This window comes from Vanellus vanellus, assembly GCF_965231255.1.
Source record: "Vanellus vanellus genome assembly, chromosome: 24".
Taxonomy (NCBI): domain Eukaryota; kingdom Metazoa; phylum Chordata; class Aves; order Charadriiformes; family Charadriidae; genus Vanellus; species Vanellus vanellus.
The window spans coordinates 496997-518871 of record NC_138929.1 but is presented as its reverse complement, the minus strand read 5'-3'; the positions used below and the strand labels follow the sequence as shown (position 1 = coordinate 518871).

Below are 21875 nucleotides of genomic sequence, written 5' to 3'. Positions count from 1 at the left end.
GGGGGCGGGCGGTGCTCCCCCGGAAGTGCGCCGCGCGCAGGCGCAGTGCGGTTGGCGCCGGGCGGGAGAGGCGGCGGGGCAGCGGGGAGCCGGGCGGAGGACCGGGCCGGACCGGACCGGAGCGGAGCCGGGGCCGCGATGCCGCGGGAGATCATCACCCTGCAGCTAGGCCAGTGCGGCAACCAGAGTGAGTGGGCGAGCGGGGCGGGCGGCGGCAGGGCCGGGGCGGGGGAGCGCGCCCCGGGCGGGGCCGGGATGCTGTGGGGGCCGTGGGCGGGGCCTGTCGGGGCGGGGGGCGGGGCCTGATGCGGGGCCGTGACCAGCTGTGCGCGGGGCGGGGCCGGCGGGGCGGGGCCAGGGCCGGACGGGGCGGGGCCAGGGCCGGACGGGGCGGGGCCAGGGCCGGACGGGGCGGGGCCAGCCGGACGGGGCGGGGCCAGCCGGACCGGGGATGCTCCGGGCGCTGACCCGGCGTGGGGGCCCGGCACCGGGACCGGCCCTGCCCCGGTCCGGCTGACCGTGCGCCCCCCCCGCAGTCGGGTTCGAGTTCTGGAAGCAGCTCTGCGCCGAGCACGGCATCAGCCCCGAGGGCATTGTGGAGGAGTTCGCCACCGAGGGCACTGACCGCAAGGACGTCTTCTTCTACCAGGTACTGCCGGCCCCTGCCCGTCCCGGGCCGCGCAGTGGGCACACTGTGCAGCCTGCCCTTGTCAGCGGATCGATCCGTGAATGCAGGCAGGGCTGCCTGGGACTGCTTCAGCTCTCTCCAGCAGTGGCCCCCCCCGCCCCCCGTTTGGGGACTGGTGGGCTAACACTGACCCTGGGCTGGTTTGAGTGGCAGCCTCAGCCAAGCACTCCTGCCAGGCAGCACGCTGCCAGGGCTCCTGCCTGCACTCCGGTTTCTGGAAATGGATGTGTTGCGGAGGCAGAAGTGTGAGGCTGAGGCTGCCATAGATACCACCATACGTAACCGCCACCAGCACAGGCCTGTTAGAGCTGCCCTCCTCCGCCTGCCCAGAACTCAGGATATGCTCTGGGGCACATAAAGATGTCGCATTATGGACAGGCCGTACATAACAAGTTTCCCTTCCTCCTCCTCGCTGTCAGATGCCAGCTGTGCCGTGCTCTCCCGCGGCCAGGGGGTGGCACACACACTGGCAGTTTCTCTTGCAGTAAGAAGCAGCGCTGAGCTGCGACTGCATCATGATCTCACTGCTCCTTGTTAAAGGCAGACGATGAGCACTACATCCCGCGAGCTGTGCTCTTGGACCTGGAGCCCCGAGTTATCCACTCCATCCTGAACTCCCCTTACGCCAACCTCTACAACCCAGAAAACATCTACCTGTCAGAGCATGGAGGGGGAGCTGGGAACAACTGGGCCAGTGGCTTCTCACAGGTAACAGCTCTAGTGCTCCTGGGTGCAAACACAGGCCAGCTCATTAGGCCTGAGGCTTTATTGTAGCCTTCTCGTGTCAGTCTCAGTACATGGTTTCTGAAGAATACCTCATAATTCAGCTGGGACTTAGACCTGACACTTCCTGGCACCCTGGGTGCAGGGTCACATTGCCAATCTGACGACTTCACAGCAGGCTTGAGCAGCTCTTCTCCATTTTCTGTGGGAAAGTAGCAAATTCTGGTCTGATCTTTTGCAGGGAGAAAAAATCCACGAAGATATTTTTGATATAATAGACAGAGAGGCTGATGGGAGCGACAGTTTGGAAGTAAGTAAATCAGGGGATTTGGATCCCGTTGCCCTGCTTGTTGTTTTCAAAGCCAGGCTTCTTGTTGATGCGCTTTGAAATCCACAGAACGAGCGCAGGCAGCTGCAGCTTCATTTTCTCTCCAGCTGGGTTAAAGGGACACCAGGGGTACAACGGCTGCTTTGCTGTGTGCCTCTGGCACGACCTTGGCCACTGTCTATGTAAACCCATTTCCTGCATGTAGACAGACAGGGCTCCCTGGTGTTTGTGTCAGGCTGTCGCATGGCAACAGGGGAAGGGAAAACGTCATTGTAAAATAAGCTGGCAGAAGGTCCAAGAGCCCATTGTGGGACCTGCAGCAGGTGGGAACCGCCCTGAAGTCAGGTAGAGGGAGTTTGTCCTCAGGCACTCTAGAAGGAGGGGAATGGCATGGAGGTCCCAGGGAAAGGGCTGAGAACGTGTACGTCCGTTTTGTATGGCCGACTGCATCCTGAAGGTGACGTTGGAGCTATTCTGAAGTCTGTTCTGGGGTGGGAGGAATCCAGCAGGCTCCTGAGCAGCAGTTGCACTTTGTGGTGTGTGCAGAGATGTGGATTCCACCCACGCTGGAAGAAGTGGCCTGACAAGCGTGTGGCTGTAGCTGTGGTCTGCAGGAGCCAGGACTAACCTCCACTCCGTCCGCAGGCGTCAGCTCCGTGCTCTCAGTTGTCACAGGGGGAGTTCTCACCACCCTGGCTGGCAAGTCTCTGCTGGAGCTGCTGGTGGTGGCACAGTGTGCTTTGCTCTGCCTGTCCCTGGGGCTGAGCTGGACCTTGAGCTATCTGCGTTCTGCTTCCTCCCAGGGATTTGTGCTTTGCCACTCCATTGCCGGTGGAACAGGCTCCGGTCTGGGCTCGTACCTCCTGGAGAGACTGAATGACAGGTGAGTGTTCAGCCTTGTCCCCTTCCCTCGCGGCGGAGTCTGGCCCAGCCCGGGCAGCCTGCCAGATCGGGGAGCCGGAGAGCGCTGACTCAGAGCCACCGCCCCCACCCAAACACTGTCTTGTGCAACGCCTGGCACACTGCCTGGGAAAGGGATGGCTCCTGATACGCCTGGGGACTTCAGAGGCTCCAAAACTGGACTCAGTGGTGTCCAAACTCTGCCTTCCCTCAGCCATTCTTATCAGGCAGCTGCCTCCTGACACCCTGACTGTGCAAGGGAGGGTGGGAGGCTCTAGCTGTGGGCTCTGAGCTGCCATCTCTGCCTGTTTCAGCTTGCAGCCTCTTGAAAAGGCTTGTAAGCAGCTGCTTAATCAGCCTGTGGATGGCTCAGCCTCGCCTGTAGCTCAGTCTGGCAGCCTGCTCCTGTACTGCTAGGGTAGGCACTGCTGGGACAAATTCTCTCCCTCCCTGGGAGACGACTCTGGCACAAAGTCCTGGTGACTCACTGCTGTCCTGAGCCCTGGAGACTGCAAAGGGAGCTTGTGGGAGGAGATAGTGCTGGCTTGGTGGTGTTAACCCTTGAGGTGGCTGGGCTTTCTCACCAGGTATCCCAAGAAGCTGGTGGAGACCTACTCGGTTTTCCCAAACCAGGATGAGATGAGCGACGTTGTAGTCCAGCCATACAACTCTCTGCTGACGCTGAAGAGGCTGACTCAGAATGCTGACTGTGTGGTAAGAGTCCCACTGTGTGTCAGGGTGGCAGTGCAGCCAGCTCCTGCCTGGCACCCCTGTTCCCAGCCACTCAAAAAAACAGCTTTTCCTGGGGCAAGTGCCGTAGCTGTGTGGGTTGTGTGCCGCAGCAGCATGTGGCATGCCTGCAAAGCCCCAGGCACAGCAACGAGTGGAGCCCAGTCCAGAAGGGCTGAACAGATGTGGTGGCTCCAGGGACCAGGGCTCTGTGCTATCCCCTGCTGAGCTGTCTGGCTTGGCATTTCTGCCACCGGGATCCAGCAGATTCTTCCCATGGCAGCAAGGACTGGCTGTGCTTCCTCTGCATAGCTGTGCTGCAGCCTTCCATTTGGACTCGATTCCAGCATCGCTTTCAGCACCCACAAGCCCCAGCCAGGCAGCACCTTCAGCCTGCACCAGCGCCTTCAGTCAGGTCCTAACCAAGACACTGCTTGTCCCTCCCAGCTCAGCTCTGCACGTGGCAGGGCAAGAGCAGCTGTGGCAGAGCTGCTGGGGCTGAAGGTTGCTGTGAGGTGCTGGCCCAGAGGCAGTGCTCTTTGGGAGAGCGCTGCGGAGCACAGCCAAGATGGGAGGGACGAGCTTCCATTGACAGTGTCAGTTACGCTCCCCAGATGAGTCAGCTTGTGGTTTCAAGTGTCTGCCACCTGCCACCGAGAGCTCCACCAGGCTGCAGTGCTCGGGGCCTGTGCTGGGTGATGCAGTGCCCTTGGACACGTGGCCAGGGCTGCCCTTCTTCAGGCTGCCTCTGAGCCTCTTCATGGAGTCGATGTTTCTCTTGCAGGTGGTTCTGGACAACACAGCTTTGAATCGCATTGCAACAGACCGGCTGCACATTCAGAACCCGTCATTCTCTCAGATCAACCAGCTGGTGAGGAGGGCTCTTCCCTCTGGGGAAGCTGGCGTGGGGCTTCCTCGCTGCCTTCAATTCGGTCTGAACCTGCTCCGTGGGCTGGGCACGGTGGTGGGCAGCCTGGAGCTGTGAATGAGGGTCCTCTGTCCATCCCAGGGGCAGCCTCCATGGACGCTTCAGCTTCCCCCGGCACAGCTGCATGAAGCAGGTTCTGACTGTGCTCCGCTGCCATGCGGTGACGCAGACGCTGACCCTGTGCTCTCCCCCAGGTCTCCACCATCATGTCTGCCAGCACCACTACGCTCAGGTATCCGGGGTACATGAACAACGACCTAATCGGGCTGATTGCCTCGCTGATCCCCACCCCCCGGCTGCACTTCCTCATGACGGGGTACACACCGCTCACCACCGACCAGTCGGTAAGGCAGCCCGCCAGGCACGCCTCCCCTTCCCCGAGGGCAGGAGGAGCTGCCGTGCTCACCTTGTAACATCTGTCAGTCCCACGGTCTTGTTGTGAGCTGTAATTGTGTGTTCCAAATCCCGGGCCCGTGTGCCCACACCACGTGATGGCCGCGCGTGATATGAATCAGACATGAACAGGCAATTGTGCTTATGCTGGGCTACCTGCTGCATGCGTGAGCGTGGCTGCGGCAGCTATGGGAGAGCTGACAGGATCCAATCTGACAAAAGCCACCCTTAGAAATGATCGGTGTGAGCCCAGCAAAGTGGCCCGGCCAGTGCTGTCACCCCAGTGGGCCACCGGCCCAGGCTGTGGGGGTCAGAACACTGTTGATCATTGTCATGCCAAGACTGAGCATGGGCTCCAGGCATCAGCCCCTTCCCAGGGCTTGATCTGTGTTCTGGGAGGGGATTGCCAGCCCTCAGCTGCATCAAATACTACGGCTTGCGTTTGTCTTGTCCCTGGCCAGTGCCCCCTCAGCCCCCGCAGTGAGAACGGGGCAGTTCTGTTTTGAGAGGCACTCACCTGCGTTGGCTGCGTCTCAGTTCTGCCGGGAGCTAACAGCTGCTGTTCTCCTCTCGTTGTGTGCATTTCCTCAGGATGTTACTCAGAGAAGCAAATCTGAAAAACTGCTGGCTCTGAAAAGGGTATCGAGTGTGTGATCTGTCCTCCCGGGGAGGAGTGTGGGGAGGGCTCAGCCAGCAGCTCAGACGGTGCCTGGAGTGGGGCTGCCACACCGCCGAGCTGTCCTTGCTACGGGCGGTCCTTCGGGTGCCGGCCCTGGCTGCGGCCCCTGTGGCAGGCAGCAGCTGGGCAAAGCCCATGACAGCCCTTGGGGACTGCAGTGGCACGTCTGCCCCCGGGCTCAGTGCAGGGTGAGGTGAGGAGGGTGTGCAGTGGGGAACGACCCCTCCTGTCCTCCAGCCCGGCTCCTTGCCTCAGCAGTGGAGCAGGATAGAAGCCTGACAGCAACAATGTGAAACATGTCCCTGTCACTCTGGTCTCAGCTGAGCTTCACCCCAGCCCCTGCTGTGCTACCGGGGGCACAGCTCAATGCCCTTCTGTCGGAATCTCCGCCAATGCTCCAGTCCTCAGTCTGCCTGCGCCTGTTGTGTGACTTTGGGATTTCCCTGTCCTGCATGTGGCTTTGCACGTGGCTCCATCCCCGGGGTGAGGGCTTCTCCGTCTGGCTGCCCTCTGCTTCTGTGTGTGTGTGTGCAGGGCAGCGGGAGGGCAAGGGAGCAGCACGCCCGCTCCCTCTCACTCCTGGCTGGCGTTTGCAGGTGGCCAGCGTGAGGAAAACCACAGTCCTGGATGTGATGAGAAGATTGCTACAGCCTAAAAACGTGATGGTGTCCACAGGGCGAGACAGGCAGACCAACCACTGCTACATCGCCATCCTCAACATCATCCAGGGGGAAGTGGATCCTACACAGGTGAGCTCCAGTGGCTGTTTCAGGTGCTGGTGGCAATGGCGTCGCCTGCCAGGGAAGGGCACGGTCACTATCTTCCTGTGTGGGGACCCGGGGGTGAGACTGAGTGGTGCTTGAGAACTGGCTCCAGGTTGCTCCTGAGTGGGCCCTGGCCTTGTGGAAAGGCCACTAGTCCCTTGCTGTGAGGAGCCTCCCTGCCTGTCCTTTGCTGAAATCCACCTTCCTGAGGCCGTGTCCAGCAAGGAGCAGCTCCTGGGTCTGCTAGGAGTGGGCTGCTTTGCCCATCGCCCTGCTGCCCCTTGCTGCTCTCATCCCTCCAGGTTCACAAGAGTCTGCAGCGGATCCGGGAGAGGAAGCTGGCCAACTTCATCCCCTGGGGTCCTGCCAGCATCCAGGTGGCTTTGTCCCGCAAGTCCCCCTACCTGCCATCTGCACACCGCGTCAGTGGCCTCATGATGGCAAACCACACCAACATCTCTTCGGTGAGTGCCTCCCCTCTACGCCGCAGGCAGTGCTGGGGCCCCACAGCTGCAGCTCTGATGTCCTTTCAGTCCCAAAGGCGCTTCTCTGGGGCGTTCACAGTAGGGCTTGCAGATGAGGGAGGGAGGGCGGGCAGCTCCCAGCTGGGGCACAGCAGGGCTCAGCCTTGGTCTGGGATCCTGGCAGTCCTGCTGCACCCCTGGTGCTGTTCTGGGAGCAGGCTGCAGCAGGACTCATCTCCCTGGCCAAAGGCAGCCTCGGAAGCACTAGCTGATCCCCAGTGCCGGCTGGGTGCAGGGTAGCAGCCACTGCCCTGCCTGCCCGCCTCCTCCCAGGCAGCAGCCTGAGGCGGTCGGGGTCCCTGGGGAGCTCTGGCGTGTCTGACTGCTGTGCTGCTCTCCAGCTGTTTGAGCGGACGTGCCGGCAGTATGACAAGCTGCGCAAGCGGGAGGCCTTCCTGGAGCAGTTCCGCAAGGAGGACATCTTCAAGGACAACTTCGACGAACTGGACAACTCCCGGGAGATCGTGCAGCAGCTGATCGACGAGTATCATGCAGCCACACGCCCCGACTACATCTCCTGGGGCACGCAGGAGCAGTGAGTGCCCTGCCAGGGGACGGGAGGGTCCCACGGCCACCTCCATGCACGCCGGCAGGGCTTGTCTCTGCCGTGCCCACGTTTAGCACCCCTCAGCGCTGCCCGGCCGCGGTGGAGTCGTTGCACCGGCTGCACACACACGCTGCACTCCTCAGCAGAAGCAGCTCTGGGGGGAGCAGCACTGCTCCTGAAGACCCTTGGCAGGGGGACAGCCTCTGCTCCACCACGTGCCCTGGCCCAGGATGGGACTGGGGCAGCTGCGCGCTGTGCTGGTAGGGAACCTCCACCCATGAGAGCGACGCTCACTCAGAGGAGGATGAGAGCAAACCCGGGGGCTTGGAACGTGTCTGGCCCAAAGAGTTGGGTGCAGGCATCCCCTGTGGCCAAAGGCTCTGTGTGGCTGAGCTAGTCTTTGCCCTGGGCTGGAGCCTTGTTCCTCCTTTGCCAGATCAGGCCTGGGGCACAGGCTGTATCTATATTTTTGTAGGTTATTTTGCTTTAATAAAGGCTGTTCCTGCACTGACGCTGCCTGCATGGCTCCTGGAGTGAGCAGCCGAGCAGCGAGGCAGCTGCAGACCCTGCCAGGGCCAGTGCTTGTCTTGCCCAGCTGGCCAGCCCAGCAGGAGCGCTGAACTGGTGTCGTCGCTCACCTGCACATTGCGGTGGCGCACGGGGCCGGCCCTGCCCCGGCCAGGAGCCAGCCGGCAGCATGCTGTCTGGGCCTGGGCGGTGCTGGGCAACCGCTGCAGCAGAGCCAGAAATACTGGCAGGACCTGCCGGCATGGCTGACCAGCGCCAGGAGCCAGCACCGCCCTGCCCGCAGAGCATGTGGTGCCCGCATTAATGTTTCACGGGGGCAAGGCCCCGTGCGGGAGGGAGGCCGCCGGGAGCTGGAGGGTCCCTGGCTGCTCTGGATCCGAGGCAGGGGACAGCACCGCCGGGAAGGATGTGGGCTCAGGGCCGGCCAGTGTTGACGGAGGGGGAGATGGACGGACTTGGCAGCTCCGGTCCTGCCCCGCGTGAGTCAGGCTGCGAGGGAAGGTGTGGGGCAGCGCTGGCGCTGGCCCAAGCCCAGGCAGCCCAAGGTGAGAATTAGCCTTTTCCTCTGACCCCGTGGCATGGAGCAGCCAGCTAAAAATACCCACCCGCCATGGCAGTGCCGGGCTCCCACGCCCTCTTTGGCACCAGCCCCGCAGCGGCGCCCGTGGCAGTTCCCCCTGCCGGGGCGGCCAGTGCCAGGGGGTGCCGGGGAGCTGAAGCAGAGCTGGAGTGCAGTCTGTGCTGTTGATGAAACGCCAAAGGGCGCAGCGAGCAGTGTGGCTGGCCAGAGGGATGGCGGTCCCTGTCCCCAAGGACATGCTGTGCTGCTCCTCCCCACCACCACTGCCTGTCCCAGGCCCCGCTGCACTCACTGCCCCAAGGATCAAACTGTTCCTGCCTCCCACCACGGCCCGAGCCCCGGCACAGGAAGCCCGGCCTTTCTTTTGTGCATTTATTTAGAAAAACAAGCAAACAACCATCCCCCACCCCCCCCAAGACAGAACTGACAAACTTTACAGAGGCAACATTGAGGGGCCGAGCCCCAGCCGTACCAGCCACCACCCCGCCGGCCACCCCTGCGCCACGAGCCCTACCATGGGGCAACCACGAAGCAGCAGTGCCTGGCCGCTTGGCCAGGAAGAGCCCCGCTGGTCCCTGAGGCAGCTCAGCCAAAAGCCGCCCGCAGCTTTCCAGGAGGGGTAGGCTCAGCGGATGGACAGACAGACGATGGCACAGCACCGCTGCCCGGCAACCCCTTACCCCGGGCAAAGCCCTCGGGGTGGCAAGAGCTGGGGTGCCGACAGAGCTGCCAGGCAGCACGCATGCTGGAGGCAAAGGCACCAGGGTACAGGGGACAGGGACAGGCCTGGGGGCAGCACGGGAGTGACCGCAGCACGGCAGCCCCGCTGCCCTCCAGGGAAAGTGCTGGGAGATGTGGGGGGGCACGGGCATCTCGAAATAAATTAAGGAAATAACCAGAAAGGCAACGGCAGCGCAGGGAGCAAAAGCCCTTGTCGCCCTGCTCCGGGGAGCGGCTGGGGACCGGCACAGACCTGGCGCTCGCTACCATGCTGGCCACCCTCCCCACGCCATCCGTTGGGAGCACCCTGTGTGGCCACACCAGCCACTGGGCTACCTGCGGAATGAGCCCACAGGTGGCTGGTGCTGCCAGGGCCCCGCTGCGGGGCAGAGACCCTGGGGTGGCACGGTGGGATCTGTGGGGCTGGTGGCCAGCTCCTGGGGCCGGGGCAGCCGGGCACCCGCGGAGGCGAGGTACGTGTTGAGGAGCTGGGCGATCTCATCCACCTGCGGGGCAGAGGGGACACTCTGGGTCAGCCCGGGGCGCCTGGCACCCTGCAGCCCTGGGGGGGAAGGAGGGAAGGACAGATGGCTGCCCCGTACCTGGGAGGTCTCAAAGAGCAGGTCCCGGTCCTCCACGGAGAGGCGGAAGGTGCTGCTGTCGGAGGCACCGAAGGAGGAGATGCGGCCATAGCAGAAGCTGTCCAAGGGCTCAGGCTCCCCCGGCTTGTAGAGCGAGACGGCCTTGGCCCCGATGCCCAGCCACAGCCGCTGGGGCCCGGCCCCCACTGGGCTCTGCGGGGAGAGGGGCGTCAGGGCTGCCCGCTGCCAGGACTGCCCACCATCCCTGCCCCGCCAGGGCCTCACCGCACGCAGGTCGACGTCGAAGAGCGTGGAGCCGAAGCCAGGCCACTCCCGCACCAGTGCCACGTAGGCGGCCATGGCCTCGGGCCGGCCCATGCCCTGCAGCAGCTTCCACTTCTCCACAATGGCCGCCATGGTGCTGGCCCCCTCCTCCCGCAGGCGGCCCCGCAGGCGCTGGTCCCGCTCTGCCCGCTGCTTGGCCAGTGCCTGCCCCCACAGCCCGCCAGCCAGCAGCCCTGCGCGCAGCCGGGCCCCCCGGCACTTGGTGGGGGGCCGTTGGCGGGGGGCCGGCAGGCGGGCGTGCAGCACATGGGGCGGAAAGAGCTCCTCCAGGCGCGGGAAGGGGGCATGGGTGGAGAAGTCGCTGTTGAGGCTCTGCAGGCGCAGCGCTGCCAGCGTCTGCAGCGTCTCCTCCGACGTGGGCACGTAGCCCCGCAGCACCATCTCGTGCGCCTGCGGAGGGCAGGGTGAGCCGGTGCCACACAGCCACTGCAGCACGGCCACCCCAGCGCGGTGCAGCACAGCCATGCCGGCATGGCATGGTCGCCCTGGCACAGCGCAGCTCTCACCTGCTCAAAGAGAAGGGCAAACTCCAGGCTGTCGCGTGGAACATTGTCCGTGTCCAGGAAGCCGTAGTGCTTGAAGCAGAGCCGGCACGGTGGGTCCTGCTCCCGCTCCTCCCCGGCCAGGCTGTGGCAGAAGGGACTGGACCCATCAGCATGGGGGCAGCGGGGACAGGCACCCCTGCTCCCTCCCCTCCTGCCCATGGTCCCCCCGACCCCTCTCCCCCATAGGCAGCAGAGCAGGACATTTACTTTTCAAACCTGGTGAGGACGTCAGCCAGCAGCGTGGTGCTGCCCACGGGCTGCTCCCGCCGCCGGGACTGCTCATAGAGCGCAAAGAGGTTGGGGCTCTGGGACAGCCCCAGGCGTGACACCAGCTCCCGGGCCACCTGGGGCGAGACAAAGGCAACCGATGGTGACTGCACATCCCTGGCTGCAGCGCTCAGGGCTGCAAAGGGATACAGACAGGTCACGGTGGGGAAAGGCAGGTGACCTCCAACCCCCCTCCACCACAGTTAAGCTGGGAAGATCCGCAGGAGTCCCCCCCGCCCTCCCAGCCTCGTGTGCCAAAACGTCCCAAGCCCCCTGCCCAGCATGGCTGCGGCCCCTCACCTCCTCAGCCGTGGTGTGGGAGCTGATGGCCACGCTGCAGGCGGGCGCCCCTGGGCAGTGCACAGTGCAGATCATCTCCTGTCGCCGCATCAGCACCAGGATCTCCTCCAGGGAGGGCACGCACTCCCGCCCCTTCGTCTTTCCCAGCGCCTCCCGGATGAAGCAGGCATACTTGGCCATCTCCGAGGCAGGGAACCCGCTCTCTGTCCTGCAAGAGATGCCAGGAGGGTCATGGCAGCACTGACCCGATGGGGGTCCCAGTGCCCGGTGGCTCTGCTGGCACTCGCCTGTCCAGGTGGAAGTGCAGGAAGCGCAGGACAGGCGGGGAGGGCAGGAAGGTGCAGCTCATGCAGGTGAGCAGCTGCCAGTAGTGTAGGTCACCCTGCCCGCCCGGCGCCGGCGGCTCCGTGGTCTGCTTCACCAGCTGGCAGTAGATCTCGTCCACCAGCGGCGGCAGGTCCAGGCACGTCTGCAGGACGCCCTGCATCAGCGGCACCGGGTCCCGCTCCAACTCCAGCTGCTGCAGCGAGTTGAAGAGCTTCACGGCCTCATCGCGCAGCGTGGTGTAGCTGCGGGGGCCAGGGGCTGTGGGACAGGATGGGGGTTAATAGCCCCGTGGGCTTCCCCAGACGCCCCGCGCCCGCAGCAGTACCCACACTAGGGTCAGACAGAGCCCAGCCTGCCCTGCTGTTGCTCCCGCCAGCCCGGGGCGCAGGACCCCCACCAGCCCCTCACCGCTTTGGTCCAGGCTGCCGTAGGGGAAGGGCAGCAGGGGAGCGTAGAGGGGGCTGCTGGTGTAGCGTAGGATGGGGTTGCAGCGGTAGATCTGCTCCAGGACCTCGGGGCTGCCGCAGTGCTCCTGGGAGGGAGAAGCAATGGTGGCAGCTGCAGGGGAACTGCTCAGCCGAGCGCCCGGCACATGCACCCGCTGCCACCCCACGGCATGCGGAGTCCTGACCGTCTGTCCTGGCCCTGCCAACGGCTGCTGGAATGGGCAGCCCCATACCACAGGCTCACCTCAACATCGCGCATGAGCAGCTGGGTGGGCGTCTGGACGGGCACTTTGCTGTCAATGACCTTCTGCACTGCGCACACCCAGTGCACGGCCTCGTTCAGGTGCTCCGTGTACAGGCGGTAGCAATGCTTTCTGCCAAACACCGTCACGTTCCAGTAGCCTGCGAGGGACAGACAGCTCACCCGCTGCCCACCAGCACCCTTGCCCCACGGACCACCATCCAAGCTGGGCCTCTCGGCACCCGAGGCTCAGCACAGCCCCTCCTCGGGGCAACAGAGAGCAATGCAGGGCACAAGGGGCCGCAAAGGCACAGCCCGACTGAGGGGTGCGGGCACCCTACCCGTCTCCTTGTAGGTCTGCTTGTCCGGCCAGAGCACGGAGCAGAGGCTGGTGAGCACAAGGGAGCCCAGCCGCCGGGCCCCCTTCTCGTTGCTGCTGTAGTAGTCCAGGGAGTCGGGCGTCAGCACGAACCAGTACTTCCGAGGCCGAATCCAGGGGGTCTTCACACCACCCCGCACCTCCCGCTGCAGCCAGCCTGGAAGGGGAAGCCTCAGCGCCCGCTGCCAGCACCATCTGCCCCAGCAGCTCTCCAGTGCAGGACAGGGTCTGCCCCCTCCCCGCCAGCTCAGCCAGTGCCCCCTGCCCCTCTGGGACGGGATCCAGCCACAGTTGGGGCATGATCCTGCCAGCTCCAGCTACTCCAGAGGCAGAGGCCCCTGTGCCCCAGCCTGGCTGTGCCCACCTTTCACGAGAGCGTCAGGGTCATCCTCCAGTGGACCCGGGCCCTTCTCCACGATGAGGCTGCGCATCTCCTCTGCGACGAGCAGGGACCTGGGGATGACATGCGGCTGAACCCTGGTGCCTACGGGTGCCTCCCACGGCCCCTGAGCGGGGAGCCACCCGGGGGCTGGGGTGAACCGGGTCCCCAGGGGCTCTGGGCACCCCGCAGCCCTGTGGTGGGAACGCAGCAGAGCCATCGGGTGCAGATGACCCTGGCTAAAAATAAGCTGTTTGCAGTCGCGGCCCTGCCAAGGAATTCGGAAAATGAACAACCAGGAAGGAATGTTGGCAGCGGCATCAGCACTGGGAGGACCGGGAGCGAGCAGGCCCCTGTGCTGCAGCACCCCATCTCCCTGGGCACATACCGCCCCAGGGCATGGCCTCCACTGGTGGACGTGGCCCGGCAGAGCCTTCCAGCCTCCTGGCACAGGAGGCGCCACACACGGCCCCCATCAGCTAGGCCTGTGGCCACCAAGCTGTCCAGCATGGCAAAGGGATGGAGACGCGCCTGAGGATGCACCAGGGATTGGGATGGAGCATGGGACTCCCGGCTCTGCCATCCTCTGCTCTAGCCGATGGATGGGCACGGCACGGTGCCGGCCCCATGGGCAGGATGGTACGGTGTACACTGGCACCAGCGCCTCGCCCCACAGCGTGCCAGGCCCCCAGCTTGCACAGCACCACGCGACGGGATGCCCGGTGGGCCAGAGGCAGGGGGTCACTCACCGCTCCGAGCCACTGCTGCTGCGGGTGGGCTGGCTCAGGTTCACCTCCAGGGACCCCTGGGAAGGAAGGAGATGTCTCAGCCGCATGGTCACCGCCTGGCACCCCCAAACGTCCCCTCAGTGACTGCTCGCCTCCTTGCCAGCCCAGCTCCAGGCCCAGAGGGACAGGGTCGCATCCTGCTGCCATGGGCAGGGAGCCCCAGTGTCCCCACGGCTGCGGCAGGAGCCAGGGCTGCAGCTGGGGCACCCCGGGGGTGTGGGGGCAGCCACCGGGCATGCTGGCCGCACGTCCTCGGCTGACCCGGCAGGCTGAATACCGTGCAGAATTGCACAAGGTCAGTGCTGAGTAATACGCTTACGGCACAAAGTCCCATTGTAATGGGGCTGCTGACTTCCTGCCTGCGGCAGTGGGACGCGGCGCAGGGAAGTCCCTGGCCCAGCAGCGGGACAGGGGCCGGTTCCTCCTCGCGCAGCACAACTTGACATGGACGGCGCTGCTCACGTGATGACCCCGGCACACGTGCTGGGACACGAGGCAGGGCCCAGGCACGGGCAGGCACCGGGTCGGGCAGGGCGTCCCGGCAGAGCAGGGTGCAGGGATGTGGCAGCGCTGGTGGATGCTGCCCTGGGAGATGTGCGGGCAGTCCCGCCAGCTGCAGCCCAACGGGGCAGCCGGAGGCACGACAGGCCAGAGCACGCCACGAAACGCCAAGAAAAAGAGATGGCTGCTAAAAATAGCAGCGGGGGGGGGTGGGGGTGGGGGGGGCAGGGAGGTGGGAGCTGCTGCAGGTACGGCTGTGCTGCAGGGCAGGGCCAGGCACCCCTGACCTGTGGCATTAAGGGCACCTGTTGCACAGCACCGGCACCCGTGCACGGGGCCAGCTCCTCCAGTCACTGTCCTGCTGCCGAGGGAGGGCCCTGCGTGCTCCCACATGGCTGCAGGCACGGAGACGGTGCCCTCCTCAGCCACGGCCCGCAGGAGGAGGAGGCAGCAGTGGCCAGCTCCTGCTCAGGGATATAAATAAACTGGAGAGGAGCTGCGGTGGCAGGGCTGAGGCAGCTGCTCCCACGCTCCCAGGAAGGGGTGGCCGGTGCTGTGGGTTTCCGAGGACCCCCCGGCCATGGCGAAGGGCTCCCTGGGGAGGTGCCGTCACAGCCGCCCACGCCAGCCCAAACCTCCGGAGCCAGTGCAGCCCATGGGATGCGGGAAGCTTAGACAGCTCATGCCATAGCCGTGCCCTTGGCTCTGCCACCAGTGCCCTGGGGGCCTAGCTCCAGCCTTGCCACTGTGCCCACTGCCCACTGTTCCGTGGGGCTGGCACTGCTGGGGAAGGGGACCTGCTGCCAGAGGATGGCTGGTGTGGGGGGCTCAGGGCCGCCCCCAGCCCTGCGCAGCCAGGGCAGCCCGGCAGCAGCAGGGCCATGCTGCAGACCCCGTGGCAGGCAGGAGGACAGGGGCTGCAGCAAGCGGGACTGGGCTGTCAGCACCCTCTGTGTCCCCTCCAGGCAGGGACGTGGCCCAGTGGCTCTGGGTGCGGGAGGCAGCAGGAACCCCGGGAGCCGGGGTTCCCCCCGCCGCCCCATGCTATCAGCCATCCCCCACGCAGCCCGGCCAGAGGAAGCGCCGGTTTCCGCCGCCCCACTTCCCTAACGAGAGGAAGCAGCCGGAGTGGGGAGATCCAGGCCTGCTCCCCGCGCCTGGCACGTGCTCCCGGGGCGCTGCGTGCCGCGAACAGCCCCGGCCTCCTCCGGCAGGTCTGTGCGGAGCCATGGCCGGTACCAAGGATCCCGTCCTCCGGGGACCCTCCGCACCCGGCCAACCTGGCCCCGGCAGCGGCACCAGGCAGTACGGTGCCAGTGTGGGACCGGGAGCCGCCAGCCCCACGGCTCCCGCCCCGAGGAGCAGGCAAGGGCAGGGCAGCGCCCCGGCTCGGGCTGCTCCCCAGCTCCCGACGGGCGTCCGGGCCCCGCCGCCGCGGCACCATCACGGGCCCCGCACCGGGATCCAGCCGGCAGCGGCCCCCGCACCCGTCGGCTCTGCCCCGCGGGCTCCGGCACCCCCAGCACCCGCTCGAGGCTGCCCCGGGACGGCGGCTCCCCCGCACCCACGGGCCGATCCCCCTCTGCATCCTGCGGGGACCCCCTCGGTCGGCGGCGGGGACGCGCCAAGGGCAGCCCGGGCGGTGGGACCGGCGGGGACCTGCTCGGGCAGGCGGCGGCCGCGCTCGCCGGGGCGGCGGGGACCGGGAGGGGCCGGGGCGGCGCCGAGAGCGGCGGCCGGAGCCGGATGGCCCCGCCGAGCCGGGCAGAGCCAGGCAGAGCCGTGCGCCCTGAGCGGGAGGAGCCGCGCACCGCCGGTCCCGCCGCGGAGCCGGTGTCCGACCCGGAGCCGGTGCCGGCCCCACCTGGTCTCCCTGTGCGCGGAGCTCGAAGGACGCCTCCTCCTCTTCCTCGCCGTCCGCCTCCCGGTCCGCCTCGCCGTAGTCCCGCCGCAGCAGCGTGAAGCCCTGCCGGCAGCACAGCAGCCACCACAGCCCGCCCGGGAACGGCATCGCCCCGCCGGCACAGGACGGGACGGGACGGCACGGCACGGGACGGGACGGGACGGGACCGGCCCGCCGCCCGCCCGCGCCACGCACCGGCCGCCGCCGCCGGGACCGGCCCCGTCGCCGCCGCCGCCGCCACCGCCGCCGCCCCGGGCGGGCCGGGCCGGGCGCGTCACCGGCCCCCGCCAATCGCCGCGCGCGGCCCGGGGCGGAGCCAACGTGCCCGGGGCGGCGGGGCCGCCGCTTGCGTCATCTGCCGGGCGGGGGCGCGCGCCGAATGGGGGGAGCTCCCGGGGGGGGCCGGTGCTCCCAGAGCCACCGGCCGCACGGTGCACCGGGCACCGCCTTGCAGTCGGCGTGGGCACCGGCGCCGGTACCGGGCACGGGCCCTGTGCCAGACGGAGCGCGCTGCGTCCGGCAGCCCCGCGGTTTCAGTGGCCGCGGCGTCGGTGCTGCCCCGGGGCACCGGCGCTGTGCGCTGCCCCAGCCCGTCCCGGGAAGGCGGCTCAGCCCGGCGCAGTGCGGGCAGGAGGGCACCGTGCTCGGGCGGGCCGGTCCTGCCGGGGCCTTCCCGCGGGACGAGCGGCTCCCGGCGGGTCCCCCCCCAGTGCTGCAGCGAAGCTGTGCCCGGCAGCAGCGCCCCGCTCCCGGAGCCCCTGAAGGGTTTGAGCACATGAGCCGCGCCTCCGGTTGTCGGGCCGGCCCCGTCCCCGGGAGCCCGCCGTGCCGGGGTGCGCAGCAGAGGCGCCGGCCGCCAGCTCTCCGCCAATGCTGCCAGCGCCGGGCTGCACCGGGGCCGAGCCCTGCTGCGGGGCACCGGGGCAGAGCCCGCCAGCCATGGTGCGGGAGGGGAACGGAGCCAGCGTGGGGCCGGGCGATGCGGGGAGATGGTGTCACGGCCGTGGGAGCAGTCCCGGGCACGGCTATGGGGCTCTGGGGCCAACCCCGCCGCTGCCGTGGGGCAGGCGGAGGAGGGAGCGGGGCCGCCCAGGGAGCGGGGGCAGCTCCCGGCACCCCGGAGTGCTTCTTCAGCCGGGCCCGGTGCGCGGGGCTACTGCTCGGCGTGATGCCAGCCCCGGGGACACGAGGGAGTCCGGGCCGGACCAGCCCCAGCGCGGCACCACGGCCCCGTGGGAGGCGGGAGCCGATGGGCCGGGACGTGCCGGGGCAGAGGAGCTCGTGGGGAAGTGCGGAGGGGAGAGGAAAGTCCCTTCGGCCCCTCTGGCCCCCGCCTCGGGAGGGGGTTTCCAGGCGGACCCATGGCAGGTTTTTCCGGGGGGGTGTCTGCTGTCGCCAGCGCGGGGACTCCCAGCCCCTTCGGCACCCTGCCCTGCCTCGGCCAGCGGCTGTGCTGTGCTGTGCTGCGGGGCGACCCCCGCTCCTGCCCCACAGCTGCCCCCTCTGACGGCCCGGGCCGGGCTGGGGCACTGCGGGGCTGGGGGTGCCGGGCTCGAGCCCGGACATGCCCCCAACCCCGTCCCGGAGCCGGTGCCGGTCCCTGGGCCGTCGCTCTCCGCGCGCCCTCGCAGAGATCCCCCTCCCCGGCTGGTCCCTCCGTCCCCGGCCCGTCCCCGCCCGCCGCCAGGCTACCGGAGCCCCGGCTAGGCGCCCGCCCCGTGTCTGGGGGAGCCGAGGCAGCGGACGGCGGGGACAGGCAGGGAAGGCAAGAAGCGCGGTGTTCTGCTGCCGCCTGCAGGCATCCCCCGGCCAGCGCCGGTAGGCACGGGCGGGCTCGGGGCCGCCCTCCCGCACGCCGCTCTCCGGCCCCAGCCCGTCCCCTCCCGGGGCAGCCCCGGCCCGCACGGAGACGGCGCTCGTCCATGGGGACTCGACCGGGGTTTATTGTGGGGGTGGGAACCAGACGCCTGCCCGGCCCTGCTGTGCGCACCCACTGCTCCCCCTCGCGGGCACCGCACAGCCCCCCGCAGCACGCGTGACATTGCACGGTTCCCCAGAGCATGCGTGACATTGCATGGTGCCCTCCAGCCTGGTGGTTGGCAGGGCAGCAGAGGCACTCGCAGGACGCACAGGCGCTGCGGGGCTGCTGTGCCCCTTGCTCACACGTGTGCGGACACCGTGCGGGTTGTCCAGTGCTGCCCCTGCCAGGGCGCTCTGCTCGGGCCTGGGGCAGGTCCATGCATGAAGGGTGCTCTGCCGGAGAGCCGTGGAGGGGCAGAACCCTGGGGTGCCAGTCCCTGCCCCGGCCGTGGGCACCGCGCCCCTACACCACGTCCTGGCAGGTGGAGACTGATGTCCGCCGTCGGGGACTGGGGCAGCTGGGGCAGCGTGGGTCGAGGGGCCCCACACAGCCAGCATCGCTGGCCAACAGCCACAGCTCCTGGCGGAAGCGCTGGCCCAGGAAGGCGTAGAGCAGGGGGTTGAGGCAGCAGCGCAGGTAGGCCAGCCCACCAGTGACCAGCAGCGCCAGGTCCTTGCGGCGGCTCTGGGCACAGCTCACCTCCCAGCTGGCCAGCAGCTCGGCCGCGTCCAGCAGCACCATCAGGCTGTGGGGCAGCTGCAGGGCCACAAACACCAGCACGAGGGCCAGCAGCACCCGCAGTGCCCGGTGGGGCTGGGCGCCACGGGCTGCCAGCAGCGTCCGGGCCACAGCCGCGTAGCAGCTCGCCATCACCAGGAAGGGCACCGCGAAGCCCAGCACAAACTGCACCAGGTTGGTGGCCCCCCGGGCCACCTGCGAGACCGCCTGGGGGAAGACAACACGGCAGAGCCGGAGGTCCTGGTGCTGCTCCGCTCGGCCGTAGATGAACTGAGGCAGTGCCAGCAGTGTGGCCAGCAGCCAGGCCAGCCCCGCTGTCAGCCAGCCGTGGCGGCGAGCCCGTGGGCGCAGACGGCAGGCGGCCGGCACCTGCACAATGGCCACGTAGCGGTCCACGCTGATGCAGGTGAGGAAGAGGAAGCCGCTGTAGAAGTTCAGGGAGTAGAGGCCGTGCAGCACCTTGCAGGCAGCCGTGCCCGGAGACCAGCCCTGCAGCGTGTCGGTGACGGCGAAGGGCAGTGTCAGGAGCAGCAGGAGGTCGGACAGGGCGAGGTGCAGGAGGCAGACGTCGGTGATGCTGTGTGCCCGGCGGTAGCGGGTGTGCGTGAGCAACACCAGCCCGTTCCCCACCATGCCCAGCAGCGAGAGCAGCAGGTAGACAGCTGGCTGGTAGGTGCGAGCAAAGCCCTGCACCGCCTGCTTCTCGCAGAGCTCGGGCAGCATGCCATCCTCCCACGAGGACCCGTCCTCCCAGGGGTAGAAGTCAGTGGTGGCGGTTGGCTCCGTTGCGGTGGGGCTGGGGGTCACCTGCACAGAGGGAGGCTGAGCGAGGGATGCTCGGAGGTGGTGGCCCAGCCACAGCGTGCAGCACACCACATCCAGTGAGGCCCTCCTCCACCCAGCCCCGCCATGGGGATCCTGGGTGTGCTGCGGCCCCCGGCCCTGCGCTTGGGGCGGTTTCTGTCTCACACCCACCCTGAGGCAGCAGGAGGTTCACCATGCTCAGTCATTGTGAGAGCGACCACACACTTCCCGAGCAGCTGCCTGAGGTGCAGAGCTGGTGGGGAGACGTGACACTGGCCGCGGCGTCCCCGGCACAGCACCATGTCCCACGAACTAACCATGCACCCATTGCGGGTCCCCTAGGGCTCGGCACCCAGCCCACGGCCCTGGTCACCCTGTGCAGCTGGGCCTTGTGGCTCCATGCCAGCATCCCCCGGTGGGTAGGTGCTTTGGGCATGTCCCCATGTGCACCCCTGGGGACCCCAGTGCCGGCACAGCCCCACACTGCCCAGTCCTGCTCCCAGCCAGGGAGGTCCCGTGGCATCCCACTGCCTCACACGGATTGCAGGTGGCTGTTCATGGTGCTCCCAGCTCCCGGACTCTCAGTCCTGCTCCAGGGTGGAGGGACAGCGCTGCAGCCGGGACCCCATTGCCACGGGCATCAGGATCCGGCACGGCTTTGACTCAGAGCAGCCTCACGACAGCAGTTACGCTGTTCCTGGCTCCTGTCAGGGACCTGAGGTGGCCAGGCCCCATCCCCCCCTGCTCTGGGGCTGCAGGTGGGGTCTAAACCCAGGGCTGGGGCAGGTTCACTCCCCAGCAGCTCCCCCAGCCCCTTCCCTGCTCCGGGCTCTGGGCACCTGGAGCACCTGACACTGCCCAGCGTTCCGTGGAGCTTTGTCTTTCAGCCCAAACCCACACGGCTCACAAGAGAACTGTCTGAAAGCAACAAGAAGAGCCAGTGAGGGGGGTCCCCACCTGGCCCCCAGCGAACCCCTTGCCCCGCGGCCCCTCACCTGCTCCTGCATCGCGCAGCAGTACCTTTCTTCCGTCGCAGTGCTCTGCATCTGTGGTTTGACCACGTGCTGCTCCCGATACTGAGAGCAGTACAGAGCACAAGCCCAGCCCTGGGGGAGGAAGGCGAGGAAGCAGATGCGACCCCACTCTGGAGTCTGTCCTGCATCTTTTACTTTGTGGCTAGCACCTGCACAACGGGGACAGAAATAGCAGCTCCGCTCAGGCCCTGTCATGCAGGGCTGGGGGACAAGCCTGGGAGCGCTCAGCTGTGGGCAGTGGGGCCTGGCTGAGGGCACCCAGCACATGCGGGACACCCCAGACCGCACCAGGGCTGTTTGCAGCTCCTGCCCTGCAGGGGCTGCCTCTAGGGCCGGAGGAGGGGCTGGAGGGAGCGGGGCCATGGAATGGAGCATTGGCTGCTGTGGGCTGGCACTGAGCCTGGTACAGGCAGGACACTGGTCCAGCAGGACCAGCAGAGCCACGTCCCATCCAGGAATGGCTTGTCCTGATGGGAAACATGGAACTGGGTCAGCTGCTGGTGGAGGGCACCCCCCTCACCCAGGGGTCCCAGCCCTGCCCTGCACCCCCTCAGACCTGCATCCCCATGCCCCTGTGCCCCCGCAGCACTGGGCAGGCGTGTTGCTGGTTGTTGACAACAGAATTCCCAACTCATTAAGGGGCAGATTAATTCCCGTGGGGCAGAGGCCCCACTTTCCCCAGGGGGCGTAGCAAATTGATCCCTGGCTTTAATGGGTTTTTGGCCGCTTGCTGCGGTAATCCCTCAATCCCCCTTTCTCCCCGCTACAGCTGTCTTTGCTGTGGCTTATCCCAGCTCTGTCCTCATCCCTCCTGCTGCCTCCAGCCTGGAGTGGGCAGGATCCCTGCCAGCTGCTGGTGCCTGTGGTGCAGCAGGGCTGGAGCGTGGCTGAGCCTTGGGGCGTCCCCAGGGCTCTTTGCTGGAGGGTCTCTCTCTCTACCCTGCTCTTTCTGCAGTGCAAGGACCCTGGCTGCAGACCTGTGCTCTGTGCCAGCTCTGGAGGTGCCATCCTGCACCCTGCATCCTGGGGAAGGGGAGAGAGGAAGGTCCCCAGGGCCAATGCTGGCCCTACGGCCACCTGTGGGTGCAGAGCAGGGACCCTGCATGGCCCCGTTGGGGCCCTCACAGCCCAGGGACGGGACGTGGAGCTGTGGCCTGAGCAGACAGCATCCCTGGGGTGTCAGGATGAGGCCAAGTGGGGCCGTTCCTCTCTCGGGGCCAAACCCACAGGCGCCTCGAGGGTCTGGGGGACAGGAGGGCAGCTGCCCGCGGCCCTGGCACACGACTCCAGCTCCCAGTAGCAGAACCCACAGTGTGCCACCGGCTGCCCCGCCACACCTGGGGCTTTCTGTTCTCTCTTTCGCCCGCCAGCCCCGGCCTCGGCTCTGCCTGCGCAGGAAGTGGCC

The 21875-nt window shown here is 67.0% G+C and overlaps 3 protein-coding genes across 5 annotated transcripts; 1 reads left to right on the top strand and 2 right to left on the bottom strand.

The window, feature by feature from the left end:
- The first annotated feature begins 70 nt into the window (after positions 1 to 70).
- TUBG1 (tubulin gamma 1) lies at positions 71 to 7714 on the top strand. Its single transcript, XM_082494934.1, has 11 exons — positions 71 to 187; positions 537 to 649; positions 1229 to 1396; positions 1653 to 1721; positions 2543 to 2622; positions 3227 to 3353; positions 4153 to 4239; positions 4491 to 4640; positions 5965 to 6117; positions 6435 to 6596; positions 6998 to 7714. Exons 1-11 carry the CDS (start codon positions 139 to 141, stop codon positions 7193 to 7195), a joined length of 1356 nt encoding a protein of 451 aa, XP_082351060.1. The 5' UTR covers positions 71 to 138; the 3' UTR covers positions 7196 to 7714.
- Positions 7715 to 8681: 967 nt separating this feature from the next.
- On the bottom strand, positions 8682 to 16197 carry PLEKHH3 (pleckstrin homology, MyTH4 and FERM domain containing H3). Of its 3 annotated transcripts, none has more exons than XM_082494891.1 (13): positions 15995 to 16197; positions 13591 to 13646; positions 12827 to 12915; positions 12425 to 12619; positions 12087 to 12244; positions 11805 to 11928; positions 11357 to 11654; positions 11070 to 11277; positions 10710 to 10846; positions 10464 to 10584; positions 9898 to 10347; positions 9800 to 9825; positions 8682 to 9520 (listed from the first exon to the last, which is right to left on the bottom strand). In XM_082494891.1, the coding sequence occupies exons 1-13, from the start codon at positions 16139 to 16141 to the stop codon at positions 9364 to 9366; spliced, it is 2166 nt and encodes a 721-aa protein (XP_082351017.1). In that variant the 5' UTR covers positions 16142 to 16197; the 3' UTR covers positions 8682 to 9363. The 3 variants fall into 3 exon arrangements, with proteins under 3 accessions (XP_082351017.1, XP_082351015.1, XP_082351016.1); XM_082494890.1 differs by having other exon boundaries at positions 8685 to 9537; positions 9634 to 9825; XM_082494889.1 differs by having other exon boundaries at positions 8684 to 9537; positions 9634 to 10347.
- Positions 16198 to 18356: 2159 nt separating this feature from the next.
- CCR10 (C-C motif chemokine receptor 10) lies at positions 18357 to 21478 on the bottom strand (the record flags this gene model as incomplete). Its single annotated transcript, XM_082495007.1, has 3 exons — positions 18357 to 19439; positions 20432 to 20619; positions 21448 to 21478. The coding sequence occupies 3 exons, from the start codon at positions 21476 to 21478 to the stop codon at positions 18357 to 18359; spliced, it is 1302 nt and encodes a 433-aa protein (XP_082351133.1).
- Between the last annotated feature and the right edge of the window lie 397 nt (positions 21479 to 21875).

Coding starts and splice junctions, on each gene's coding strand:
- PLEKHH3 (XM_082494889.1), bottom strand. CDS start 16,141: ATGCCGTTCCCGGGCGGGCTGTGGTGGCTGCTGTGCTGCCGGCAGGGC. Junction 12,245..12,424: donor GCAGACCTACAAGGAGACGG/GTAGGGTGCCCG, acceptor TGTCCCTCGCAG/GCTACTGGAACGTGACGGTG. Junction 11,929..12,086: donor TGCTCATGCGCGATGTTGAG/GTGAGCCTGTGG, acceptor TCTCCCTCCCAG/GAGCACTGCGGCAGCCCCGA.
- TUBG1 (XM_082494934.1), top strand. CDS start 139: ATGCCGCGGGAGATCATCACCCTGCAGCTAGGCCAGTGCGGCAACCAG. Junction 1,722..2,542: donor ATGGGAGCGACAGTTTGGAA/GTAAGTAAATCA, acceptor GCTTCCTCCCAG/GGATTTGTGCTTTGCCACTC. Junction 4,641..5,964: donor CGCTCACCACCGACCAGTCG/GTAAGGCAGCCC, acceptor TGGCGTTTGCAG/GTGGCCAGCGTGAGGAAAAC.